General features: G+C 39.4%; 1 protein-coding gene across 1 annotated transcript in view; it reads left to right on the top strand.

Moving 5' to 3' along the window:
- tsnare1 (T-SNARE Domain Containing 1) overlaps nt 1-21872 on the top strand; it is a 145487-nt gene that overhangs the window by 36374 nt on the left and 87241 nt on the right. The window contains exons 3-4 of the mRNA XM_035162801.2: nt 15550-15627; nt 16941-17010. Of these exons, the coding sequence (XP_035018692.1) occupies nt 15550-15627; nt 16941-17010 (148 nt within the window). The remainder of the gene's footprint in view (nt 1-15549; nt 15628-16940; nt 17011-21872) is intronic.

Genomic DNA, 21872 nt, shown 5'->3' on the forward strand with positions numbered 1-21872 from the left:
ACATAAATGAGACCATCATGAACAATGACAACCCAGGGGGAGCATGCCAATTGGTGAGGTGGAGATAATCAGAATGATAAGAATGGGGAGCACAGATATTCAGAATAATTTGGCACAGGTAAAAAGCATAAGGACAAAGGATGTGTCCACAATCACTCACTTGTCACTACATAGTCCACTATATACTGAGTCTGCCATTTTGTAGTGGTGTCTGAATGTTTAATGACATTTTAAACAACAACTCATTGTTTCCCATAATGCATCATGACAAATAGTGTAAAATCAATGCTAACGGAGCAATATACTGTATACCATCATGCTTTGCTGATGTGAGCGTGTTGCTAATATCTACTTCATGCCAACATTGTGTCTTTGTGAAGGTTTGCATGAACTTTATAGTCGTTCTCTCACTTTGCTACTTATAACCAAGTAATCAACATCAGGTCTTCCAGTCATCACAACACATTTATTATTCATAAAGAAATGAATAATTGAAGCAATCAACACTACATGTACATGAGTAAAATTACACTTAAAATATGAAAATTACATGTCAAATAAGTGCTGCACAAAACAGATATTTACATGTGACAGTTTTCAGTTTGTTCATAAATAGGCCTGCATTTGTATGAACCTATTATCCCCTCGATTTATAATGCTTATACTTACCTGTGTATCAACTACATGGTGAGTGTCAGCATTTGTATGTCTGTGTGTGTACTTGTACTCACAGATATCTTTGTGAAGACCATTTTAAACCTAGAACTTAAAGAATAATCTAGGTCTAGGGAATGCATTATGCCAATGAGTAAACGTTCTCACTAAAATCAAAGAGAGTGTGTGTGTGTGTGTGTGTGTGTGTGTGTGTGTGTGTGTGTGTGTGTGTGTGTGTGTGTGTGTGTGTGTGTGTGTAGAGGGCAAAGGTTTCCATAAGGGTTAAGCAGTGTGAAAAGCAGCTTCATTGGATTTGATCCTCTTGCTGCTTTCATTAGTTCTGTAATGGGTTAGGAGCAAGACGAAACGCCTGAGGCAAAATATGTTCCCAGCCAAACCGGCTGTGTGTGTTTGAGTGGGTCCGAGAGAGAGGAAGATGGACAGATGAAGAGACAAATATCGGATACAGTTAGAGATGATTAGATGGGGAAGATGAATTTTACCTCCTCTCTTCACTCAGGAACAAGGTTTTTCTTTTTTAGAACATTATTTATTCATTTCATGTTACAGATTTGGAAAACAGTTTCCCTCAAAACCCTTTCTCTCAAATAGCCAGTCAGTTTGAGTCTGTCATGTCACATACAGGCTGCTTCTGTGCACTCCCCAATCTTGTGCTCTCAGATTTCTGCTGTCAGTTTTTTTGCAGGACTTTTTTTTTTAAATGAGCCTGTCACAACCCCTTACTAATACAATGCAAGGTATGATGGTGACCATATACATGATGTACACCTGGACAAGAGTATCTAATTCCTCTCACAATCCAGAATGAAGCTATAATATCCTGGATATGAATGCTGCCATCTTGTGCTGAAGAGATCATTTGAGCCAGAGTCGGTCTCAGCTGTCAATGATGATGTTTCAACCCGTCTTCAATGATGATTGCAAATAATTAATCAAAACCAAACTTACTGGGGGAAAAAAATCCCTTGGACACGAGTGAGTGAGATAACAATTGCCTAAAACGACAGCAACCATCTTTAAGAAAAAATTGTTTCACATATATTTTGACTTTTTAATTTGGCCCGTGTCCCATTCATCAACATGGTTTATGACCTATACTGCAACAAGCCACTTGGGGGCAATCAAGATATTTTGGCTGCACTGGGAGTTGTCATGTGTATCTTTATCAGTCAACATCACATACTGTATCTATGATGCTGACCATTACAATGGTTACATCCTCTTTGTGGGTACATTATTGGGCCATCATTATTTTTCGATGCTACTATTTATTTCTTCAAATTGAATTGGTGGAGTCATATTTGAAACATTGGGATATTGACTCATATTAGATATTGTACAGGGTGAGTTGATCTGGGAATTATAGCTTACAGCATTTAATTGGTTTTCAAACAGCAGCTCTCAATGATAGAAGATCTCTGGTTTTAGTCTCATGACTGGTTAAGTGGACCAGTAATTAATAAAGGCTAATAAAGACTGGTTTGCTCTGACCAGCACTGAAAGTATCCAAGCTAGTGGTCGTGGTCAGTTAGTTCCTTCTGTGTCTCCACATTTCTGTGTCAGACCGACAGATCCTAACCCATCAACCTCCAACTCATTTTTATGTGTGCTCCTATGTACTTGTATTTGTCCTAACTTTGATTCTTAATCATTCTTGTTTCTGTAATATTTCCATGAGGATTCTAAATTCTACTACTGCTACTAAGTCTCAGTATTTTCTTGACAAAAAAAACTTACACGAAAAGTCTAAGCGAAGTCTAAACTGTAAGATGTTTTGTACACAAGGGTGTACCTTTGACTTTAAAAGGAGCAGATAATGCAAAACAGCTGTGAATCTTTACGACTGTTAGTAAAAATAACGTGTTCCATGGGAAAACTTTACTTTACTTCTGGAACCAGGACCTCCCGAGAAAGATGTGAATGTCAGTACGTCGCTCCACCACTTCTGTCCACAGAAAATTATCCAATGTTATTTTAAATCACTGTAATCCTGTAAACTTATCATGTAGCACTCTCATCAAGTGAAAGTTTTGATTTCCCCAGTTCCTTGGTAAAAGATCAAATGCTCAAAGTTCAACAGTGTCGTCTGTGCTCCATGTTTAATTGGCAAATGTTGACGCGCTAGCTTGCTAAACTAGGATGATCAACAATATACCTGTTTATCGTCGGTATGACATTGTGTCATTTGACTCTAGTTTCGCAGATTTTCGTCATCTGAAGTTTTATTGTTGTTCAAGCTAGAATGGGAAAGCTTTCCCTCGTGTAGGTGTGGGATGTTATTTCAAGTTATTCAGACAGGCTGTATAATGAGTGTGCCTTCTATGTAAAACTTGATTAACATGTTGATTTTCATGTTTGTCAGTGAAGTAATTGCTGAGAGTGTATGCAGCAGTGGGGTTTAGGCAATCACAACCTCGGGCAATTTATGAAAAAGCTCAAATTGCTGAGCAGAAAATGTAGTGCAATTCATTTCGCCAGTCCCTGCAAAATGAATATGTCCTTATCTGTCTGCTTTGTACATTTCTAGCGGCATATACAAATGTGTATTCATACCAATCATGTTTGACACTCAAGGGGAGTAGTTGGCACAAGTCATTATGCTGCCGTTCATATACATCATGAAAGAAAAAGGAAGGACGTGACAGAGTAAAACAAACATCACATTTGCTTTTTCACTCTGGACTCCAGCATACTATACCACTATGTGTCCTGCGATAGACTGACAATCAGGCAATCTCTCCCAGTCCCTATTGTGGGCAGACAGATGAGAGACTCAGTCACCAGGAAAGGGGGTCTTTAATCACTGTGAAGACCGGGTGCAATATGAAGGGTATGAGCGGTGGTGGTTGGGGGGGTTGGAGCAGGAGCCTGTCAGATTTGCCATTTGTTACTTGGGCTGATCTCAAGGAGAGCTCAGGAAATGATCAAAGCCCAGGTTAAGTCTCTAATAGAGCTGTCATTTAGACTAATCTCTCTCCTCTCTCTGCCGGCAAAACCTCTCAATCCTCCACCCTGCTCTGTGTCGTTTCAGGTGGCGTGTCAGCTCCAACACAGTCTTCTCTCATTCAGGACGATAGGACAACACGGCTTTAATATCATCACATAATGACACGCCATATGATTACTTTGAATAAATTCCCAATTGAAAATGAAAGAGGGTGCAGATGCTCACTGTTTTTCCCCGACGGTTTTAAAATAGGAGTCACAAATGTCGCAGTGTGATAGTTTTACCATTAATGTTTAAACAAACTGTCTTCTTGTATTCGAGTGCATTTTCAAGGATGCATTCACTCTTTTTGCTCACTCCCAGCTGCTCAAATCCCCAAATTCCCTCCCAGCTTGAAGATAATGTTCTGAAACAACTGTGAACTGTGTTCAGACAGGAATAAAATGTAACTTCTCAGAGAAGGGTGAAATGTACCATAAAAACATTACAAAGGTTTAGATATTTGGTGCAGAAATCATTTGTTGGTATTTTAGAGCATTCACTGTTAAAACTCTGACACGTATTATTGACCCAAGTGGTTGTACAATATGTGCAGCATGCATTCTTTGTCCATAGATCCCTGAATCAGACAGAGACCCCCATCAAGAGCAGCAAATATCAGAAATACAACAGCCACACATGTAATAGATTTCATGTGTACAGAATATTAGAATTACAAAGGAAGATGTAAAGATTATTTCAGGTGCTGCCAAGTGCCAACTGATAAGACCTGAGGGACACAGACTCCTCTCCACTTTGATGACTTGGCAAGAGAACAAAAGGAGGACACACTACACAAATGCATGAAAGAAAAACTCAAGTAGACAATCCAGACTAAATTGAAACCCAGTGGACGAGGAGAACTGAAATACCATTCGAGAGAGAGATTGAATCCCCTGGAGGACAAATGATCCTGATGCAAAAAATCTAGAATAAGGAACCAGGATAAAGAAATATGTCCTATAGGTTGGCTGACGGTCCGGCATGCAGAGTCTGGTTGTTCATAGGCTCAGGGAAGAAACGAGCGGAGGATTAGAGAGATGCAGCCGTTATCAGATAATTTGAAGTTTTCTTGTCAGCAGGGCTACATGGACTATACTATACTAGCTGAAATAGATTAATTGAGACTCAGACTGAGTGGGAGATTGACCGGATTGGTGCATTATTGGCATGGGACTGTTGCGGTTAAAGGGAGCTGCGCTGAAAGACAAAGTTTTCAATTTTAAAGTAGATCTATGTTCCGTCGACCCTCACCAATAGTCGTGAGCTTTGTGTAGTTACCGAAAAAAAAAGGAGTTTGCAGATCAAAGAAGCCCAAATGAGTTACTTCTAAAAAGTGGCTGAGGTGGGAACAGGGACATCTGGAGGGACCTTGGAGTAGAGCTGCTGCTCCTTCAGGGTCAAAAGGAGACAGTTGAGGGGGTTCAGACATCTGATTTGAATGCCTAATGGGTGCCTTCCTTTGGAAGAACACTCAACTGGGAGGAGACCACTTGATATGGGATCAAAACTTGCTGCAGGGATTATATATCTTAGTTGGCCTGGGAGTGCCTCAGGATCCCTGCAGGAGCTGGACAATATTAGGGAGAGGGACATTTAGAATATCTGTCTTTGCCTGCTGCCACTATGACCTGACCCAAGATAAGTGGAAAACAATGGATGGATGGGCCTTTGCAGAGTCAGCAGTCTTAATATCAGTAGGGGAGATATTTCTGAGGACATAATAGGCAGAGGCCCCGGCAGCGTGATGTCTTCTTCTTAACTTTTGGGAAAGATAGCAGCCCTGTATTCTGAGAGTGAATAGCATGGTAAGGAAAATAAAGTGTCAATAGAACAGAAAGGTGTGAATGAGAAGGCCTATTTATGATTTATATATCTTAAGAAGCACTTTACAGTCTGATGTGATATGGATTATAAGCAATGAAAGAAAGCCATTGGCAAATTCTGGCTGCAGCATTTGAAACCATTTGAGGACTTTTAGTAGGAGCTCAGGACAGGCGTGAAAACAAACTAAGAATTGTCCAGTCTGTATGACACAAATGTACGTAGTAGAGTTTCCGAATGTGCACTAATAGAAAAGATTTTTGGCATATTTTGTAAAATCACACAGCTGAGCTGGACAAACCACCAGCATCCCACTTTGATCAAAGATCTAGGAGATGGGAATTGTGTGACAAACAGATTCTCACAACATACAAGCAGGCTTCTATGTTGGATCATTTGAGAAGGGTCATCTGCCTGTATAGGCCCATACAGCTGAGTATCCTCACCCCAGCAGTTGAATGATTTCCATTACTAGCTATAGTTTGGCCAATAGGTAAAATGTAGGAATAAGATCAGAGGCCAACAGAGAACTGGGATACTCTATACTATAAATATTGATGTAGTATTATTATAGCGGACAAACTTGTTTTTTTCAGATAAGTAAGACTTAAACCATTTGAGAGCCAAACCAGACAAACCAAATTTGCTTCAAATCAGTCAAGGGATATTCAGTGACATATGATGTCAAACACCACACTGAGATAAGCAGAAGGTCATTCAGTACTTTAGAAAGTGCAGGGGAGTGACAGGCTCTGGAGGCAGACTGAAAGGATTTGCAAATGTATGTGGACATATATAGATATGTGGACAAAAGCTGCTGAGACAACTATTTCCAGTATTTGTGGGAACAATTAAATGTTAGAGAATGATCGATGATTGGAAAGACAAAAAAAGGTTGTTTTTCAAATAGTGGGAAAAGGTGCCAATTCTTTTTCTGTTGAGCTAATCAATTAATCATCCAACCAATGACTCACTAGCTCCAGTTGTCATTTGGACGCTTAGTTCCTTGTGTGGACAGTAATAGTAATTGTTGTCCTTGCTTGACAGCAGCAGCTCATCCCTCCCACACTATCACAGTTTAAAGAGGCCCACCTGGTTCCCCGCAGCCGACAGCAGATTGCTGGATGCTGGACCTGACCCATGGATGTGTCCACATGGTTAGTTCCCTTTGATGAGCCCTCTGGAGACACAGCCCTGCTTATTAAGCCCGAATGAAGCAAGAGCGAACTGGATGTGACAGAGCTGTGATGAGTATTTGCTCCTCCAGCTCAATGCACTGCTGATGGGCAGTAAGTGGCCAAAGTGAGCCATGTGTTAGAAAGCCACGCATTGGATTAATGGACCGGCTGAGACGCCAATGATCTTAAGCCCAGCCCTCCGTGACCCTGTATCCTCACATGAGGTCTTTTGTTGATTTTGGCTACGCTGTCTCCATGTACTGTGTCTCTGAGTAGCTTTCAAGCTACGGATACGAGTCGGCGGCGCCATCATCTACGGTGCTTTGTGAACCGTGGTGTTTCTGACAGTGGAAATAGTTTTGAGATCTGCTGTTACACATCATACATTGTGGACTAAGACATGTTCTTAGGCAGTATATATACGAACAGAAGTGATGGAATAGATGCCACTGAGTTGAGTACTCTTGTATATACTCTGAGTACAGTACTGTGCAACACCCAAAATTCACTCACTTTATTAGAAACACCTGTATACTTGCTTTTTCATGCTATTATCCAATGAGCCAATCACGTGGCAGCAGAGCAATGCACAGAATCCTGCAGAAGGAGCTTCAGTTAATGGGATCTCAGTGACTTTGACTGTGGCAGGACTGTCGTTATCAGAGTTTGAGCATTTCAGAAACTCATTCGAAAGTCATTTGTATTCCGCAATCTATCTGAGCTTTTTATCTGACTATGGTCATCCTGTTATGGTCCCAGTTTACCATCTTCTAATGGCTGCTTTCAGCAGGACAATGCCCCATGTCACAAAGCAAAAGTCTTAACTTGGTTTCATGAGACAGTGAGTTCAGTAAACTTCAGTGACCTCCCCAGTCACCAGATGTGAATCTACAGTACGGGGCCATTCATGTAGCAAAACTATTGACAAATATGAGTCTCAATCCGTATGTTTGTAATGAGATTTGTGAATGTGTAAAATAATGTCCAAATGTGTAATGAGATTTGTGAATGTGTAAAATAATCTCAAATTGTGTAATGAGATTTGTGAATGTGTACAGGGAATGAATCCAGTTAAACACCTGTGAGAAGTAGAAGAAGAGGAGATGGTGTCTTTCAAGGAATAATGACATTTTCAAAGAATTTTGCCTGTTTCTACCTTTTATTTTGTGGGTGTATTTAATGTTAGATTTTGCCATATTTTGAATATTCATAAAATGTATAAAAGATGAATACATACATAATATAAATAGGTAAGTGAAAATGAATACATACAGTTGTAATTATTTGGCTGATTTAATGGAGAGCTGGTGATCAGAGGAATTGGTAGCTCAAACTGAATGTCAAATTTGCTTTTCAATTACTCTTGTTACACATTGGCTCTTGTTGTGTAACAGGAAAGGAGCAAGGTCACAAATTGCAGCAGTTGAAGTATTTATTTTACAAAGAAAACTTACTTCAAGTAAACATGGTAATCATTTCCGTCTTCAGTGATGTCTGTAGTGTGTGGGTATAAAAATAAAAATCAAGCCAATGCCATGCTGCCATGTCCATGTGGTGGTAGACCTGGTGAAGGAGAGGGCAGAGAGAGGGGAGAGCCCAGTCTGCAGCCTTCTTAAATACTGGTCAGCACAGGTGTGCCACATAAGGTCTGACTCCGCCTACAGGAACCTGAAACACACACACACACACACACACAAGCACAACACCACAGCAGGACAACTCCAGGGTTGTCACAATCTCTAAACCCTCTGTTAGCAAAAAGCATATCTGAGCTGTCCTTACCACCACAAACATGAATGTAGTGGCAGCTAAAAAGCTAAACAATAGTTTTATGTGTGAAAAGGGGACGGATCTACTCCCTAATGAGAGTTAGTAAAGACCAAAACGATTATAAATTCACATTTCTCTGTGAATGTGGCTGTTAAGAGTGTTAAACCACGGTCTGATGTGTCTGGGCTGCTGACGTTAAAGAATTTTAAACATCCAATGTGTTGTTATCTTCTGCAGAGGAGTTTTCCTCTCATTAAACCGTTCATAATAGCTTCATTTGTCTTGCATGTAGCTCTAATTGTTTTGTGGAAAGGTCATGTTTTGTATTAAATTCTGCACTCAACAATTTGTTATTTTTAGATGCCCACAGTAGGGATGAAGGATCATGGAAGTAATTACAGTGGCCTGACAGCATCCAGAAAACAAATGTGCTGCAACTGAAAAATGTATCTCCTTTTCTGTATATGCTGCTGTTAACTGAGGCGGCTGAGGCTCAGGGGGTAGAGCAGCTTGTCCACTCATTGGCAGGACGGTCGTTCGATCCCTGGTTAATCTGGTCAACATGTGTTCATAGCATTAGTGCTTTATGAATGGGTGACTGTGACCTCTTGCTTTGAGTGGTCATTAAGACAAGAACAGTGCTGTAGATGGTTTTCTTTTTCTGTTAACGGTTGTTTATAGTCTGAATATGCATTATTGGGAAGCAATAAAAACGTTTAGTCAACTCAGACATAAACTTAGATTTTAATGAGATTGAATCATATATGTGATGCCTTTCTCTTAATGTTTAAGGTATTGATCAATTTGGTGTTTGCTATCTTTCTTATCCCTTTCTCACACTGCTATTAAATAGTGTCTCCCTGAGCAGTGGGGTGAGACTAAATTATGAGGAGGCCTTCACTAATGAAACTGAAATATAAGCCGTATTGCAGCATGTGAACAACATGGTGTTCAGTAAGAGAAGATTCATAATGATAATTTCATTTTGGTCGCCATTTTCTGGCCACAAGGGACATGACAGCACACTAAACAGAGCAGAACGCCTCCAGACGGCTTCATGTGGGTATGGTGTGTGTGTGTGTGTGTGTGTGTGTGTGTGTGTGTGTGTGTGTGTGTGTGTGTGTGTGTGTGTGTGTGTGTGTGTGTGTGTGTGTGTGTGTGTGTGTGTGTGTGTGTGTGTGTGTGTGTGTGTGTGTGTGTGTGTGTGTTTGGAGGTGGGGTTGGTGTACACCTCCTCATCGTGAAGTCAAGGTGAGCCTTTTATGAATTCCTGTGGTTTGCGTACTCTCCATGCTCTGCAGGTTCTCCAAGCCTGTTTCGGTCATCTCCCTAAAATAACTGTCTGACCATGATGAAGCTGCTGCGCTAGTTTCCTGCATCAGCAATTTAAGAATGTAGAACTTAGTCGTATGATCAAATCAGCATTTTCAGCTCAATAAATAGCTTTATTTAAAGCACCACAGTGGTTTGTCGGCCTTGTTGAAGCTGCAGTAGCAGTGCAACAAGTCTTTTTTGAGCCCCAAATAAAATGTGTTTCCATTGTTTAGTTTCTCTAATAATTGTTTAGACTATTACACAGTTGTATAAGCCTATAATATATTATACAAAAGTTATTAGGACATGATTATGTGGATATTATAAATTTATACAAAGTGAGCGGTGGTAAAATGTATTCTTCCAATATACTTCTACCAATCTTTTCTGTCCTAATTTAAGCGATTTTTTATTAATGTAGCTGATGCAGCAATCAGTGTTTTAAGAAAGAAATGGAAATCAACATATGAATAAAGGTACAATTATAGAAGGGGTATACAATTTTGTTAATCATCCAACAATCTAACAAAATAATTCAGTTTACGATCGCACGTTAGAGTGGTTTATGTTTCAGTCATACTTGAAACTAAAATCAAACCTTGTTGTCTCCTTCTCCCTCAGTGAGGAGACAGAGGCTTTTCCCTGATTCGAGAGTATAATTGTTGCAGATAATACATTTGTGCTATTGACTAGCTACTTGTGTCGGCCTGCTGGTAATTCATCTCCTGTGTGCTCAGGACTCTCATCATTAATGTAGCAGATATCGGGATATACACATTGTATTGATTATTAAATAAAGGAAAAGAAAATCTACCACAGCCAACTAAATATCTTTTATCAGTTCACTGGGGTCTTGTCAATAACTACAAATATGTAAAATATAGATTTCGTTATACAGCTTTATATTTTTATTCCACTTCAGACCCTTTTTCTTAGTAGCTGCACCAACAAGGCTATGCAGATCTGAATAAATGGACAGTTCAAATGGAATTTTGTTGCACTTCCCCTGCAGTGTTTACCACTTAATTAATTTTATATATGGCAGTAGCAAGGTGCAAGGGGCATGCACAGGAACGTTGCTTTCACATTAACAGCCTCTTAGTGGCATGTACACAGAATGTTTGCTTGCCATTTGCAGATACAACTGCAGCTCCAACTATGAGGTCTCACTGCCTGCATGGTCAGTAAGAACTTTATGGACGTTAGCAGTAGTGAGCACTCAGCAAATAGTTCAAGACGTCTAATGTAATCCTGAGAAGTTTAAAATGAACTTTATTGGTTTATTATGAAACTGTGGCAGGACAAATTAGAATAGGTGGGCTGCTACAGCCTAGATAACAAATGGGAAACACTTCTTCCACATTGCAAGATAATGTATAAGTCTGGTGGTCTCAGAGCGACATTCTAGTTTTTACAGATTTTAGAACAAAAACTGCAAACTCAATAAAGGACATGAAAGTTAATTTAAATATTGCCTCATTGTGCATTTTTATGTTCAGGTTGTGAACTAAAAACTAGGTAATTTCAACTGAAATTGTTAGTTATTCACGTTTGAAAGCTTGGTAAAGCAGCTATAGAAGAGAAACATTAACCTAATTACCTGTTTTATTATGAATGAGAATGAAAGAACCTCACTTCTCATTTTCATGTAAAATATGGACTGTCAGAAGTGGCAAATATTGTGAGTAGACTAACATGTGATCAGTTATTTAGAGACTTACAACAAACCTTTTGAACTATGCACCTTTTGATAAACTTGCAAAAGTGGATTTGGATACTAAAAGCACTTTTTCCATGTTAAAATGGAGCCCTTAGTCTCATGACCCTTTCTTCAAATGATATACATTTCTCGCAGCCCTCATAAGCATTTCCACAGCCTCTGTAGGGATGTAACGTCGGGCAAAATGAAAGTTATGACTGGATCAGACACACTACTGAAACCACAGGGAGACGGGATTTGTCAAGAGTGACTTTGTGATGGCAATGCATATCAGCACAGCTTTGAAGTAGGATGCTGATAACAGCATGTTAAAGTGTCGACATGTTAATGTGAGAGAAGAGTTTCAAGTGTGGAAAGATAAAAAGCTGCTGAACTGATCCAAACCATTGACCAAACACTGATTTGGAAATAACCCTCTACGGGTCCTCTAACCTTCCAGGGAGCAGTTGCGGTTTGTGAAATGAGCATGAAATCGTAAGTGCTGATTGTGTGTTGTGGTTTTAATGTGAAAATGACATTTCTCGCCCGTGAAAGCATTGTGTGACAATAATTTGAACTTGGCACACACTTCATGTTCTTTTTAACCATTTGTCAAAGGGATGAACTGCAGGTAACGCAGAGATGAGTCAGAGTTAATGTTACCAGATTCATGCAAGTAAATTATTTTGGTTTAAAGTGGAATGAATTTCTTTTTCAGGGTATCCTTGTTGAACTTGTTGAAATTCAAAATAAATATCAAAACATTTAATGCAACACATGATGAGGTTTCATTGGACACAATTATATGAAATTTTTTTTTCCCCACTGGACATTCTGTGGAGAAGGATGCAATAGATACAGGATGAACAGAAGTGCTCCATCTGCTCTGGTCTGATTCCATGGCACAGGATGTGGTGGTTGACCATGGTCGCCCTCCCCCCCTCATCCTCCCGTGACCTCTAACCCCCACCATTGAGCTGCATCCTGTAGGAGATGGCCTCTGTCATATGTCAGCAGATGGTGGGAGGTTTCCATTGTACCTCAGGAGAGAGTAATGATTTTACTTTTAGACATCCATCTCCTCCAGGGGAATTGAAAGGTGGCCCACTTTACTTTAAGCAGTGACTGTAATCAGCTTGGATTCACAATGGTTACAATGAATTGCAACGGCCTCTCTGACCCGACTACCTTGTTGATGTTCTGCTGGAAGCAGCAGGGTGTGAAGAGCAATTGACATCCTGCTGCTTGATTCCTTTTGATCGTCCATGTCAGATCACACTAGTTGACTTAAGTGTAGGACAAGGGGACATTTCAAGTTGAGGGGAGGGGAGGGACTAAATGATTCAGAATGATACATAATACCTACAAATATGATAAACAATTATTTGATGGACATGTGTGTGTCAGTTACCAGAACAAAACCTGTTTATATTAAACATGAACTAGTGTTCATGTTTAATTTTAATTATTGTACAATAATGAGTGTAGTTTCTATAGAAAAACTTAAATTGAAAACCCTAACACACACACACACACACACACACACACACACACACACAGTCCCAGGGTAAGAGTTTTTATAGATTTTTGGAGCATCTAATAGTACAGACTTACTGGATTTACTCTTGAAAATTGAACACTTGTCCAATAATGCAAACTGCAGACTGGGAACAGGATAAATTAATACTGTAATAAAGTGACAGCACGTGTAATTTACCAACTCACAAAAGGGGCTGCAGGCTTAAGTAGCTAATTAATGAGTAAGAAATTCAATGTACAATAAATCTGTCTATTCATCAACCCAGTCCTCACTCCAACAACTTATTTTCAGTGCCTAGATCCTTATATAATCCCTATGGTGTTTCACAACGTGTCATCAGGCTACGTTTCTACTCTACCAGTTAATACTCAACTACAACTAACTTGGAATGCATAGATGCTATAAAATGAATAACAGCTTTTGTGATATGATAAGGTCGATATATATTTAATTTTTATCAGCCTGCAGAGAAGGAAGGCAGGGTCCTATACTGAGGACATACACAAATGTAAACTCACACCCGTCCTGTGACAGGCCGATCCACCTCCACTGTAGCATGAACGGCGGCTATCCATCCATCATGGTAAAAGAAAGGTGTACAAAAGTGTGTGGTAAAAAATGTGTGTATGCTGAGATAACATTAAAAATGCACTAAAGTTCCCTCAGTTGAAAAATGACCCATTTCCAAATGAACCACAATCTTGTAACGCTGCTCGATGGACTGAATGCAATCATGTCATTACCTGGACGATTTGTCAGTATAGCTCATTGAGTCGAGTTAATGGCTTGTGATGTACAGTGGAGGTCCCTCAGCTCTTCCTCCTGACCCACACTGAATATATGTTTCACTGTCCACCACTAATTTGTCTTTGACTTCACCCCCGCTTGTCTGTCTCTCTTTATTTCATTTCAATATTTGATAGCCCATTCATCAATTCCTGGTACTTAGGAGCATGTTCCACCCCTACATTTTATCTATGCCCGTGTACTCCTGACAATGTGAGAGAAAAATGTTGATGGCAGTCATTTCTGGGCGCAAAAATTGACAATAGGGTGTGTGCGCTGGCTTGTGTGTGCAGCTTATCCAGGTCATGATGTTGATCTCAGCCTGCTGTAATGGCTCTGGGCCATTAACCCTCCCTGTCATTTGCAATGAAATGTGCTTCTGAACAAGGAAAATGGTCCTGCCCACATAACTTATACAGCAGACTCACCACTTCTGCCGCCAGCCTGTGGCTCAGTGCCACGCCATTTTCCCCCTGTCCAGTCTATCATCGTTGCTGCAGTTAGGTCGTACATCACAAGCTCCTGCAGCCTTTTGATGTCCATTCAATTTTCACATCTATTCATTGCAGTAACAATACCCACTCTTTCATTATAATTAATGTAAATGTCAATTTTCCTACCATCTCCTGTGCCTAATTAATTTATTTTTGATGCGTCAAGTTCCTTAATGTCTTTACATTAATTCTTTAAATCTTCGTTTGTCAGCTTGGCTTGATTTGTTTGAGAAGCAGATTTAGGCATATAGCATTAACAGCAATAGTCACCATGAAGGAGAAGCCAAATAAAATGGTGCTATCCCTGTTCCAATTTCTTCTGCACATTACATTCAAAGGCAGAGGTGCTGTTTGAATTGCATGCTGTCAACCAGCGAACGCAACCTTAACAGTTGAATTTCAAGTGTGAACAAATAAAAACAACAGCATGTGAATGTAAAAATCCTTGTTGTTATTCAGCATAAATAACAAAGCAGGATTCAGAGGCTTTTTAACCAAACAAACTCAGATACTACACATTCAGCTTGGACAATTTCTTTTTATGTCTATTTCCAAAATCTGTTTGCAAAAAAGGTTAAGAGAGGTAAGAACACAGAGTTCAAGCTATAATAAATACATATTTTAGCCTCGTAAGGGCACCACAACAAGCTGAAAATACAAATCTTAGGTTGATGGGCACGAGTTTTGAGGCCAAAAACTAAAACAATGAGCTTCAAAGGACTACAAAGGTCAGTATGCTGAAGTTGAAGAGAGATTCTGGGAAATGTGGATCTATTGTTATTGATTGATGCTTCCACAGCTTTGACAAAGATAATAAAGGAAAAAAAGAATGAAAGGACAAATTACAGCAACAAATATGTGGTTGATATAAAAATGTCCAACTTGGGCCAACAACTCTCTGGCCTCGAACCAAATTGGTTTGGAACCTCTCTGTTCATCCAAGAGACGTTAATGGTCACAGATAAAAACAGCTAGAACTGTGATAGTAGTGAACCAGCGCAACAAAACATGTGTTGTAAAATATAAACAAATTCTCAGAGTGTAGATGTTTTATTAGTCTTTTATAGAAAATACATTGTCTCCTTTGTTTGATACTGTCTACACATCAACTGCCGCCATTTTTGTTGTTAACGAAAATGCCCAAATCTGCATTTTTTCTTTTTTGTTGTTACTTCATTTTGTGGTCCCCACATGCTGCCACTGTGTGGTCAGCTCTCTGTCTGCTGCAGTGTCACGCTCCACTGGACTGTGAAGTCTGTGCTGATATCATGTTTTCTTCAAAGCCACACAGGTCAGCCCTGCAGAACTGCAAGATGTGTTTCAGGAGACCTCCTCCAATATCTTCCAGATAAACGCCAACGGTAAAGTACCATTCATCAGTTAACTGAGTGTGTGTGTGCTGCATGCTGCCTTGACATTTGTCCTTGTGCTTCTATGTCCTTCCATTACTTTGAGATATTGGACCTATGACATTTTGGCCGCTCCTCCTTTCTTTAAATGAACAATGAGATTAGCATCTAGATTTAGGAATGAAAATACATTAGGGTTGATGGTATTTTAGAATCAGGGACCCAAGGTTAAATGAATATTTAATTATTTAGTTTTTGGGGGTATACATTCCCTGGTACTAGCTTATATTTTAGTCCATGGCTATGATTGAAGTCAACACTAGAGTTGTAGGTAAATTATAGCAGGATAAATATAAATCAAGTTTCAATGTATTATTTATTTGGAGGTCAGATTATTGTTGCTAAAAGGTTTAAGCAAAATCCAATATTCAACTTGATTAAATTAAACCTGGAGACAAAATAGGCTCATTTTTGTTTAGAATTAAATCCTGTATTGGTTTTGTAGTCGTTTTTGAAGTAATTTAAAATGGAGGCTAAACTAAATTCAAGAATTTAGGTTTTAGTTTATGGTTTGGATTATTGTCCACAGTAGGTTTACAAACAAGCTATGGGTTAGTTCATTATAACTGTATGTTTGGGATTTAGGTAAGATAAATGTATGACATTTAAATTAGTGTTAATCAAGGGGTTAGCTAGTTAGTTGTCTTCTGGTTTATAAATCATAGCAATAATTGAGAATTCAGAACATTGTATAATAAAATAATAGTTTTACCAGAAGTTAAATTCAGATTTTAGCTTTATTTTGAAGCCATGCTTCCAGTTATTTTAGTATTTAAGTTTATGTTTAAGATCTTGATAGTCAGCTTTAGCTTTAAATTCGAGGTGAGGTAAATTATGGATTTTGTCCTTGTTTTTACATCAAATTAAATTTTACATTGACACTAAGTTTAAATTAGGGTCAAATTAGGATTTAAGCTTAAGCTTTAGATTTATATTACTTCAGTATACTGTTTTCATTTGGTGTATGGTTTAAGGTTATGTAGTATGAAATTTGTTTTTGGATATTTGGCTCAGGTTAGGATTCTTAATCGATTCTTTGATTAAACCTGATGTTGTCATTTCTTTTACTCGCTAGTCATCGACTTCAGAAAGGATACAATGCAATGAGGAGTCCTGTAAACACTGTGTTCAATTCTCTGTAGACCAGGGTTGAAGTCATTTTTGAAATAAGTTTACAATCAAATTTAGACTTGACTTAGTTCATGAGTGTATGTGTGAGTTCAGCACTTGCTCTTCATGTTTCTGTTGTTTGATTGTTCCCTCAGTTGTCACATTAGAGAAGAATCTTCAAGCCCTGGGAACATCGAGAGATACAGCAGAGCTACGACAGAGCCTGTGAGGACACACACACACACACACACACACACACACACACACACACACACACACACACACACACACTTGGTTGTCCAGCTCAGTGCAAGGGTTACACTTATCTCTGCTTGCCAGAAAAGTGCTTATTTTCTCTTTGTTTCATGGCCCTCTTTCATATTGATTATTCTTTTTTAGTTGAGCTGCCAGCAATTACCAGATTCAACGCTGATGACAAAGTGGCCAATCTAAGATGATTGCATCTGTTTAAAATGCATTACATCCCACTGTGTTGGCTGGCATGTCATCAATTGTATCGAACGCTTTTTATGATCGCCTCGGAAACTTACTGACAATGCTTGGCTGCTTTTATTTTTAACTTCCCATTTTCCTCCAGCAATATTAATGCTGGGTGCAAACAACACATCCAGTGCTGCCGACCGATGCAAATTACATCCAGTGTGATGTTTGGGTTATTCAGCAGCTCTCAGTGTTTTGAAAGATTGCTCCAGAAAACAGTCTGGAGGCTTCGTGATTCTTCAAGAATTTAATGGTGACTTTCAAAGCTCATTAAGCCAAAGCTTTTGTTTTTTTTGCAGTTTTAAGAGATTTCTCTTGTCGCCAGTGACTTAAACATAAACTAAAACTCATGACACATTGTATCACCTTCCATATGCATATTCAAAAAGGGCTTTTCTGTCCCAACCAGGATCAAAACATAATTTTATATCATTTTGGCAATAAAAGGGTCTCTTGTAACTTGTAAGTATTTTAGTGACAAAGAAAAGCTTTGTTGATGAGGCAATAATGACTGATTGTTTTTGTAAATGTGTCTTGATTTGACTCAATCAAGTTTGTACCTGAAGAGCAAACACAGAAGTGATCAGTTTTGAAGAAGGTTTGTGCAAATGATGACTGTTTCTCCGGTCAGATGAAATCTAAAGTGTTCAGGTGATGCTGCAGGCAGAGGCACTGGAATTTCTGCTGACTTTCTTCACATGGCACTCTGGCACAAAGTCTGCAGAAACTCCAGATTGGTCATGTGAGAACACAGCATGCATGGGGGTCAATGACGTTTCTAATACGCAAAAATGGAAAAAAAAGACACAGAGAACAAATATCTCTGGATGACAAAGCGATGCCAAACACTTAGAAGACATTGACAAAGACGTAAAGAGACTTTGTAGTGACAAGAGCCAATGTACTGTAAACTTAGTCACATGATTGACACAGCAGAATTATACCTTTACATCCTGCCTCCGCCATCTTCACCACCCCTCACCTGAATCCTCTGGAGGATTTGTTGGTGTTGTTGTTGTTGTGACCGTGTCTGAGCAGAGAATCTCCCACTGCGTTGTGCATGTGAGAGAAGCAAACTGTGGGGAAAGTCCGGACGGTCTATGGTCCGGACCCAATTATTTAAACTGGTTTGAATTGGTTTGGAACTAATAACTTCAAACAAGCTATTTTTAATACCTGCAGGTAAATTCATCTTAATAATCAGAGGGAATTCTGGGCCATTCTTCCCACAGAGCTGCTGCAGCTCAGCCGTATTCTTACGTTGTCTCTCTGAGCTCATTCCACATGGCAACTCTATTTGGATAAGGTCTGGGCTGTGATTGGGCCACTCATTAACGTGGAATTCCTTTGCTTGAATGGATTCATTACCAAATTTACTTTAGGCTGACTGGCACACAGCCTCCCTGGTATTAGCCTATATTTTACCTCAATAAACTTGGGAATTATTTTCCCCCTGAATGATGGTAGCTGTCCAGGCCCAGAGGCAGCAAAGCTCTCACTCCACCGTACCTCTCCAGTGGGATTCTTTTTTTTATGTTGGTATGCAGTCTCCATTTGACATCATAGTGCTTGAGATTCTTGCTAAAGAATTCAACCGTGAGTCCATATAACATTTTCCCAGTAGCTTTGTGGTGTGTCAAGATGCTCTTTGGCAAATGCAACATGCACAGTCATGTTTTTGTTTTGGAGGGAGCACTTTTCTTCCAAACATTTGGCATCACCCTACTAAACTCTCCCTCTCCCCTTGTCCACGTTGGCATTAACAGCAGTAACATAAAGAGGCCTGCAGCCATCTGATCTCCAACCAGTCACAATGACAATGGGCTATACCGAACTGATTCAGCAAATATCAGAATGTCAACCACGTCTTCCTTTGCACAGAGCAACATCCTTGAGTTTTGTCTAATAAAAGCAAGTCTTGTTTATGCCCGTGGTTAGAATGGTAACTCTCCATGTGAATGCCTGTCGTCAGGCAAAAAATCTCATGGTTAATAGAATTTGACCCAACCCTGTAATTGTGGAAATGCACACGGTAAAAAAGTCTAAGTGGATTAATGGACAGCACCCTCAGAGTGTCATTGTCTTTGTTTAGCGCATTAGACATTCACTGGTGTTGTGGCTTGAACATGCCAGAGGACACTGGGTTGTATTTGGAGGAGAGCAGCCCAGAGTGATACGGTCTCTCGCAGACACATTACGCCACAGCACACCATACTTCCACATTAACTCTACAGCAAAAATAAATTTGTTGAATAATTTAACAAGTAAGGCTAAACAAGAAATGAGGAAACAAACATGCTGGATGAAAAACTATTTACGAGATTTTTTTATTTTCAAATCCTTACCTATTACCTGTGACGGAGAGTGATTAAGACAAACAGAAGTTGTGGGTACAGTTTGAAGTACTTTCACTAAATGAATATATATATATATATATGTGTGTGTGTGTATATATATATACACACACACACACACACTATTATGTAATCTATATGTATTACTCCACTTCATTAACTGTTTACTGAAGTTACTTTGTAGATTAATATTTAATTTATACTTCATGAGCGGAAAATAAATCAAGAAATCATGTTTTGTGATTAGATAATCCCAACGTGTCAAGGTCAACTGGTTCTATTAATCCTATGGAATGTGACATAATTCTTGGTCCTTTTTCCGCTGCTATTTTAAGATACAGGAAACAAACAAGTATACAAAAATCAAAGAACGCACAGGGACGGAAGGGAAGATAAAGCAGAAGCGATTTGAAAATTTAAATATTCAGTCAGTCAGACAGACAGACAGATAGAGATTCAGTCAGTCAGATATTCAGACATTCAGTCAGTCATTGAGTCAGTCAGACTCCTTTCAGGAGTGGTAATTCATTTCCATTCTAGCCGTCTAGTTTATTTAATTCAAAATAAAACAATGGCTGCAATTAAAGTGTAGTTTATTTGATAGAGTTCACATCCAGTCCTGAGTGAACAGTGATGCAAGTGCTGCCTCCTATTTTACATGCTATACTGTTCATCATGGGATGTAAGCAACCTCAAGTTAAACAGACAGACCTACATCATAGTCATGGTTTCATCTCACAGCCAATGTGCCAAAGCACAGAGCAGTTACAGCAAAACAAACAAAAGTGTAACTGTCAGAATATTATTCTCTTCAGTTCTATTAGGGCAGATCACACTAATTAAATTAAATGTCTTCTAAGCATTAAATATGATGATTTAATGAAGTAGATAATGTGTAGGGAGTTTTGCTTGTGTGCTTTCCAGGGTTTTTAGCACTCATATCACTATAAACGTTGGGGAAAACTGATTCACACTGAAGTTACTAAGACATTTAAACCATGCAAATATTTTATTTCACTGCAAAGGACCACGGCAGAGAGCTGAGTAGGCACCAGGGATAAAATGTTACATCCATGATAATAGTTTTAAAACACATACATTTTGCTATGTTAATGCTATCTGTCAACTACTGTTTTTAAAACAAAAACACTGTTTTTAAAAAAAAAACATGTTTGCCTTAGTTTGTCATGTATTTTTGTGATAACTATCTTTACAACTAGAGAAGTGCTATAAAGATAAAGTTGATTATCATATTATGCTATTATTGAAACATTAGTTAGCTCATTAGTACAAATGATATAAACAGTGATGTGGATTGTTTTTTACCTTGGGTGCTTTTGTTTGTTTTTCAACACATGGCTGCTCTCTGAGTCCTTAACTGCACCTGCCAAGAGATCGATCACCTGAGAATCTGACTTTTACAGAAAAAAACATTGATTCACCAGTCGACTGTACAGAGTAACGCCAGGTTCACACAGGACGCGCTGCGCCAAGGAAAGCCAGGCGCCTCCTTTCCGCCCCCCTGTTACTCAATTGTGCCGTTCACATAGGCTGCGATGCGCCGCGCAGCGCCAAGGTCGCCTCGCGCCCTTCACCGATGGTTTCGGCGTCGAGTCTATTTTTTCCGCTTGCCGCGAGCGTATCGCGCCAGGAAACACACTGAAAAATGATTTTGAACGATATAAATGACATATTTTATATGACGTAAATTATCAAATATGCATTCCCATACTTTGTATTCCCTTTCTGTTGTCCTGGAGTTTTAATTTTCTCACAATCACATAATTAAATGTCCCCTCTGCCCATCCACTACAGTCATATAGATAGAAAGAGAGAGACAGAGAGAGGGGTGGCTATAGAGTTGCGTAGTCACTTGTGACTACCTCATTTACCCCCACCGACACCCGACATTGCACGGAGCAAACAGCGGAGAAATTCTTGAAGATGGATGACATAAAGTTGATAATTGAAGTAGAGAAGTACAGGGAGTTGTATGATCCTCAGAACATGTTGTGTAAAGACAACGCCAAAAAGAAAATAAGTGTTGGGACGCCGTTGCAGTTAATGTTGGAGCCACAAGTAAGTATATGCTGTTTTACTACTGGGTCAACGGGTCTCCTAAGTGCAGTGCGTTAGGGATCGCAGGATGACCGCGCGGAGAAATGCGCGTCCCGGTGAACTGCCAGGCGGCGCTTGCCGGCCCTGTGTGAACCCGGCGTAATGTGGTCATGT

The sequence above is a fragment of the Hippoglossus stenolepis genome, chromosome 8 (genome assembly GCF_022539355.2).
Source record: "Hippoglossus stenolepis isolate QCI-W04-F060 chromosome 8, HSTE1.2, whole genome shotgun sequence".
Taxonomy (NCBI): Eukaryota; Metazoa; Chordata; class Actinopteri; order Pleuronectiformes; family Pleuronectidae; genus Hippoglossus; species Hippoglossus stenolepis.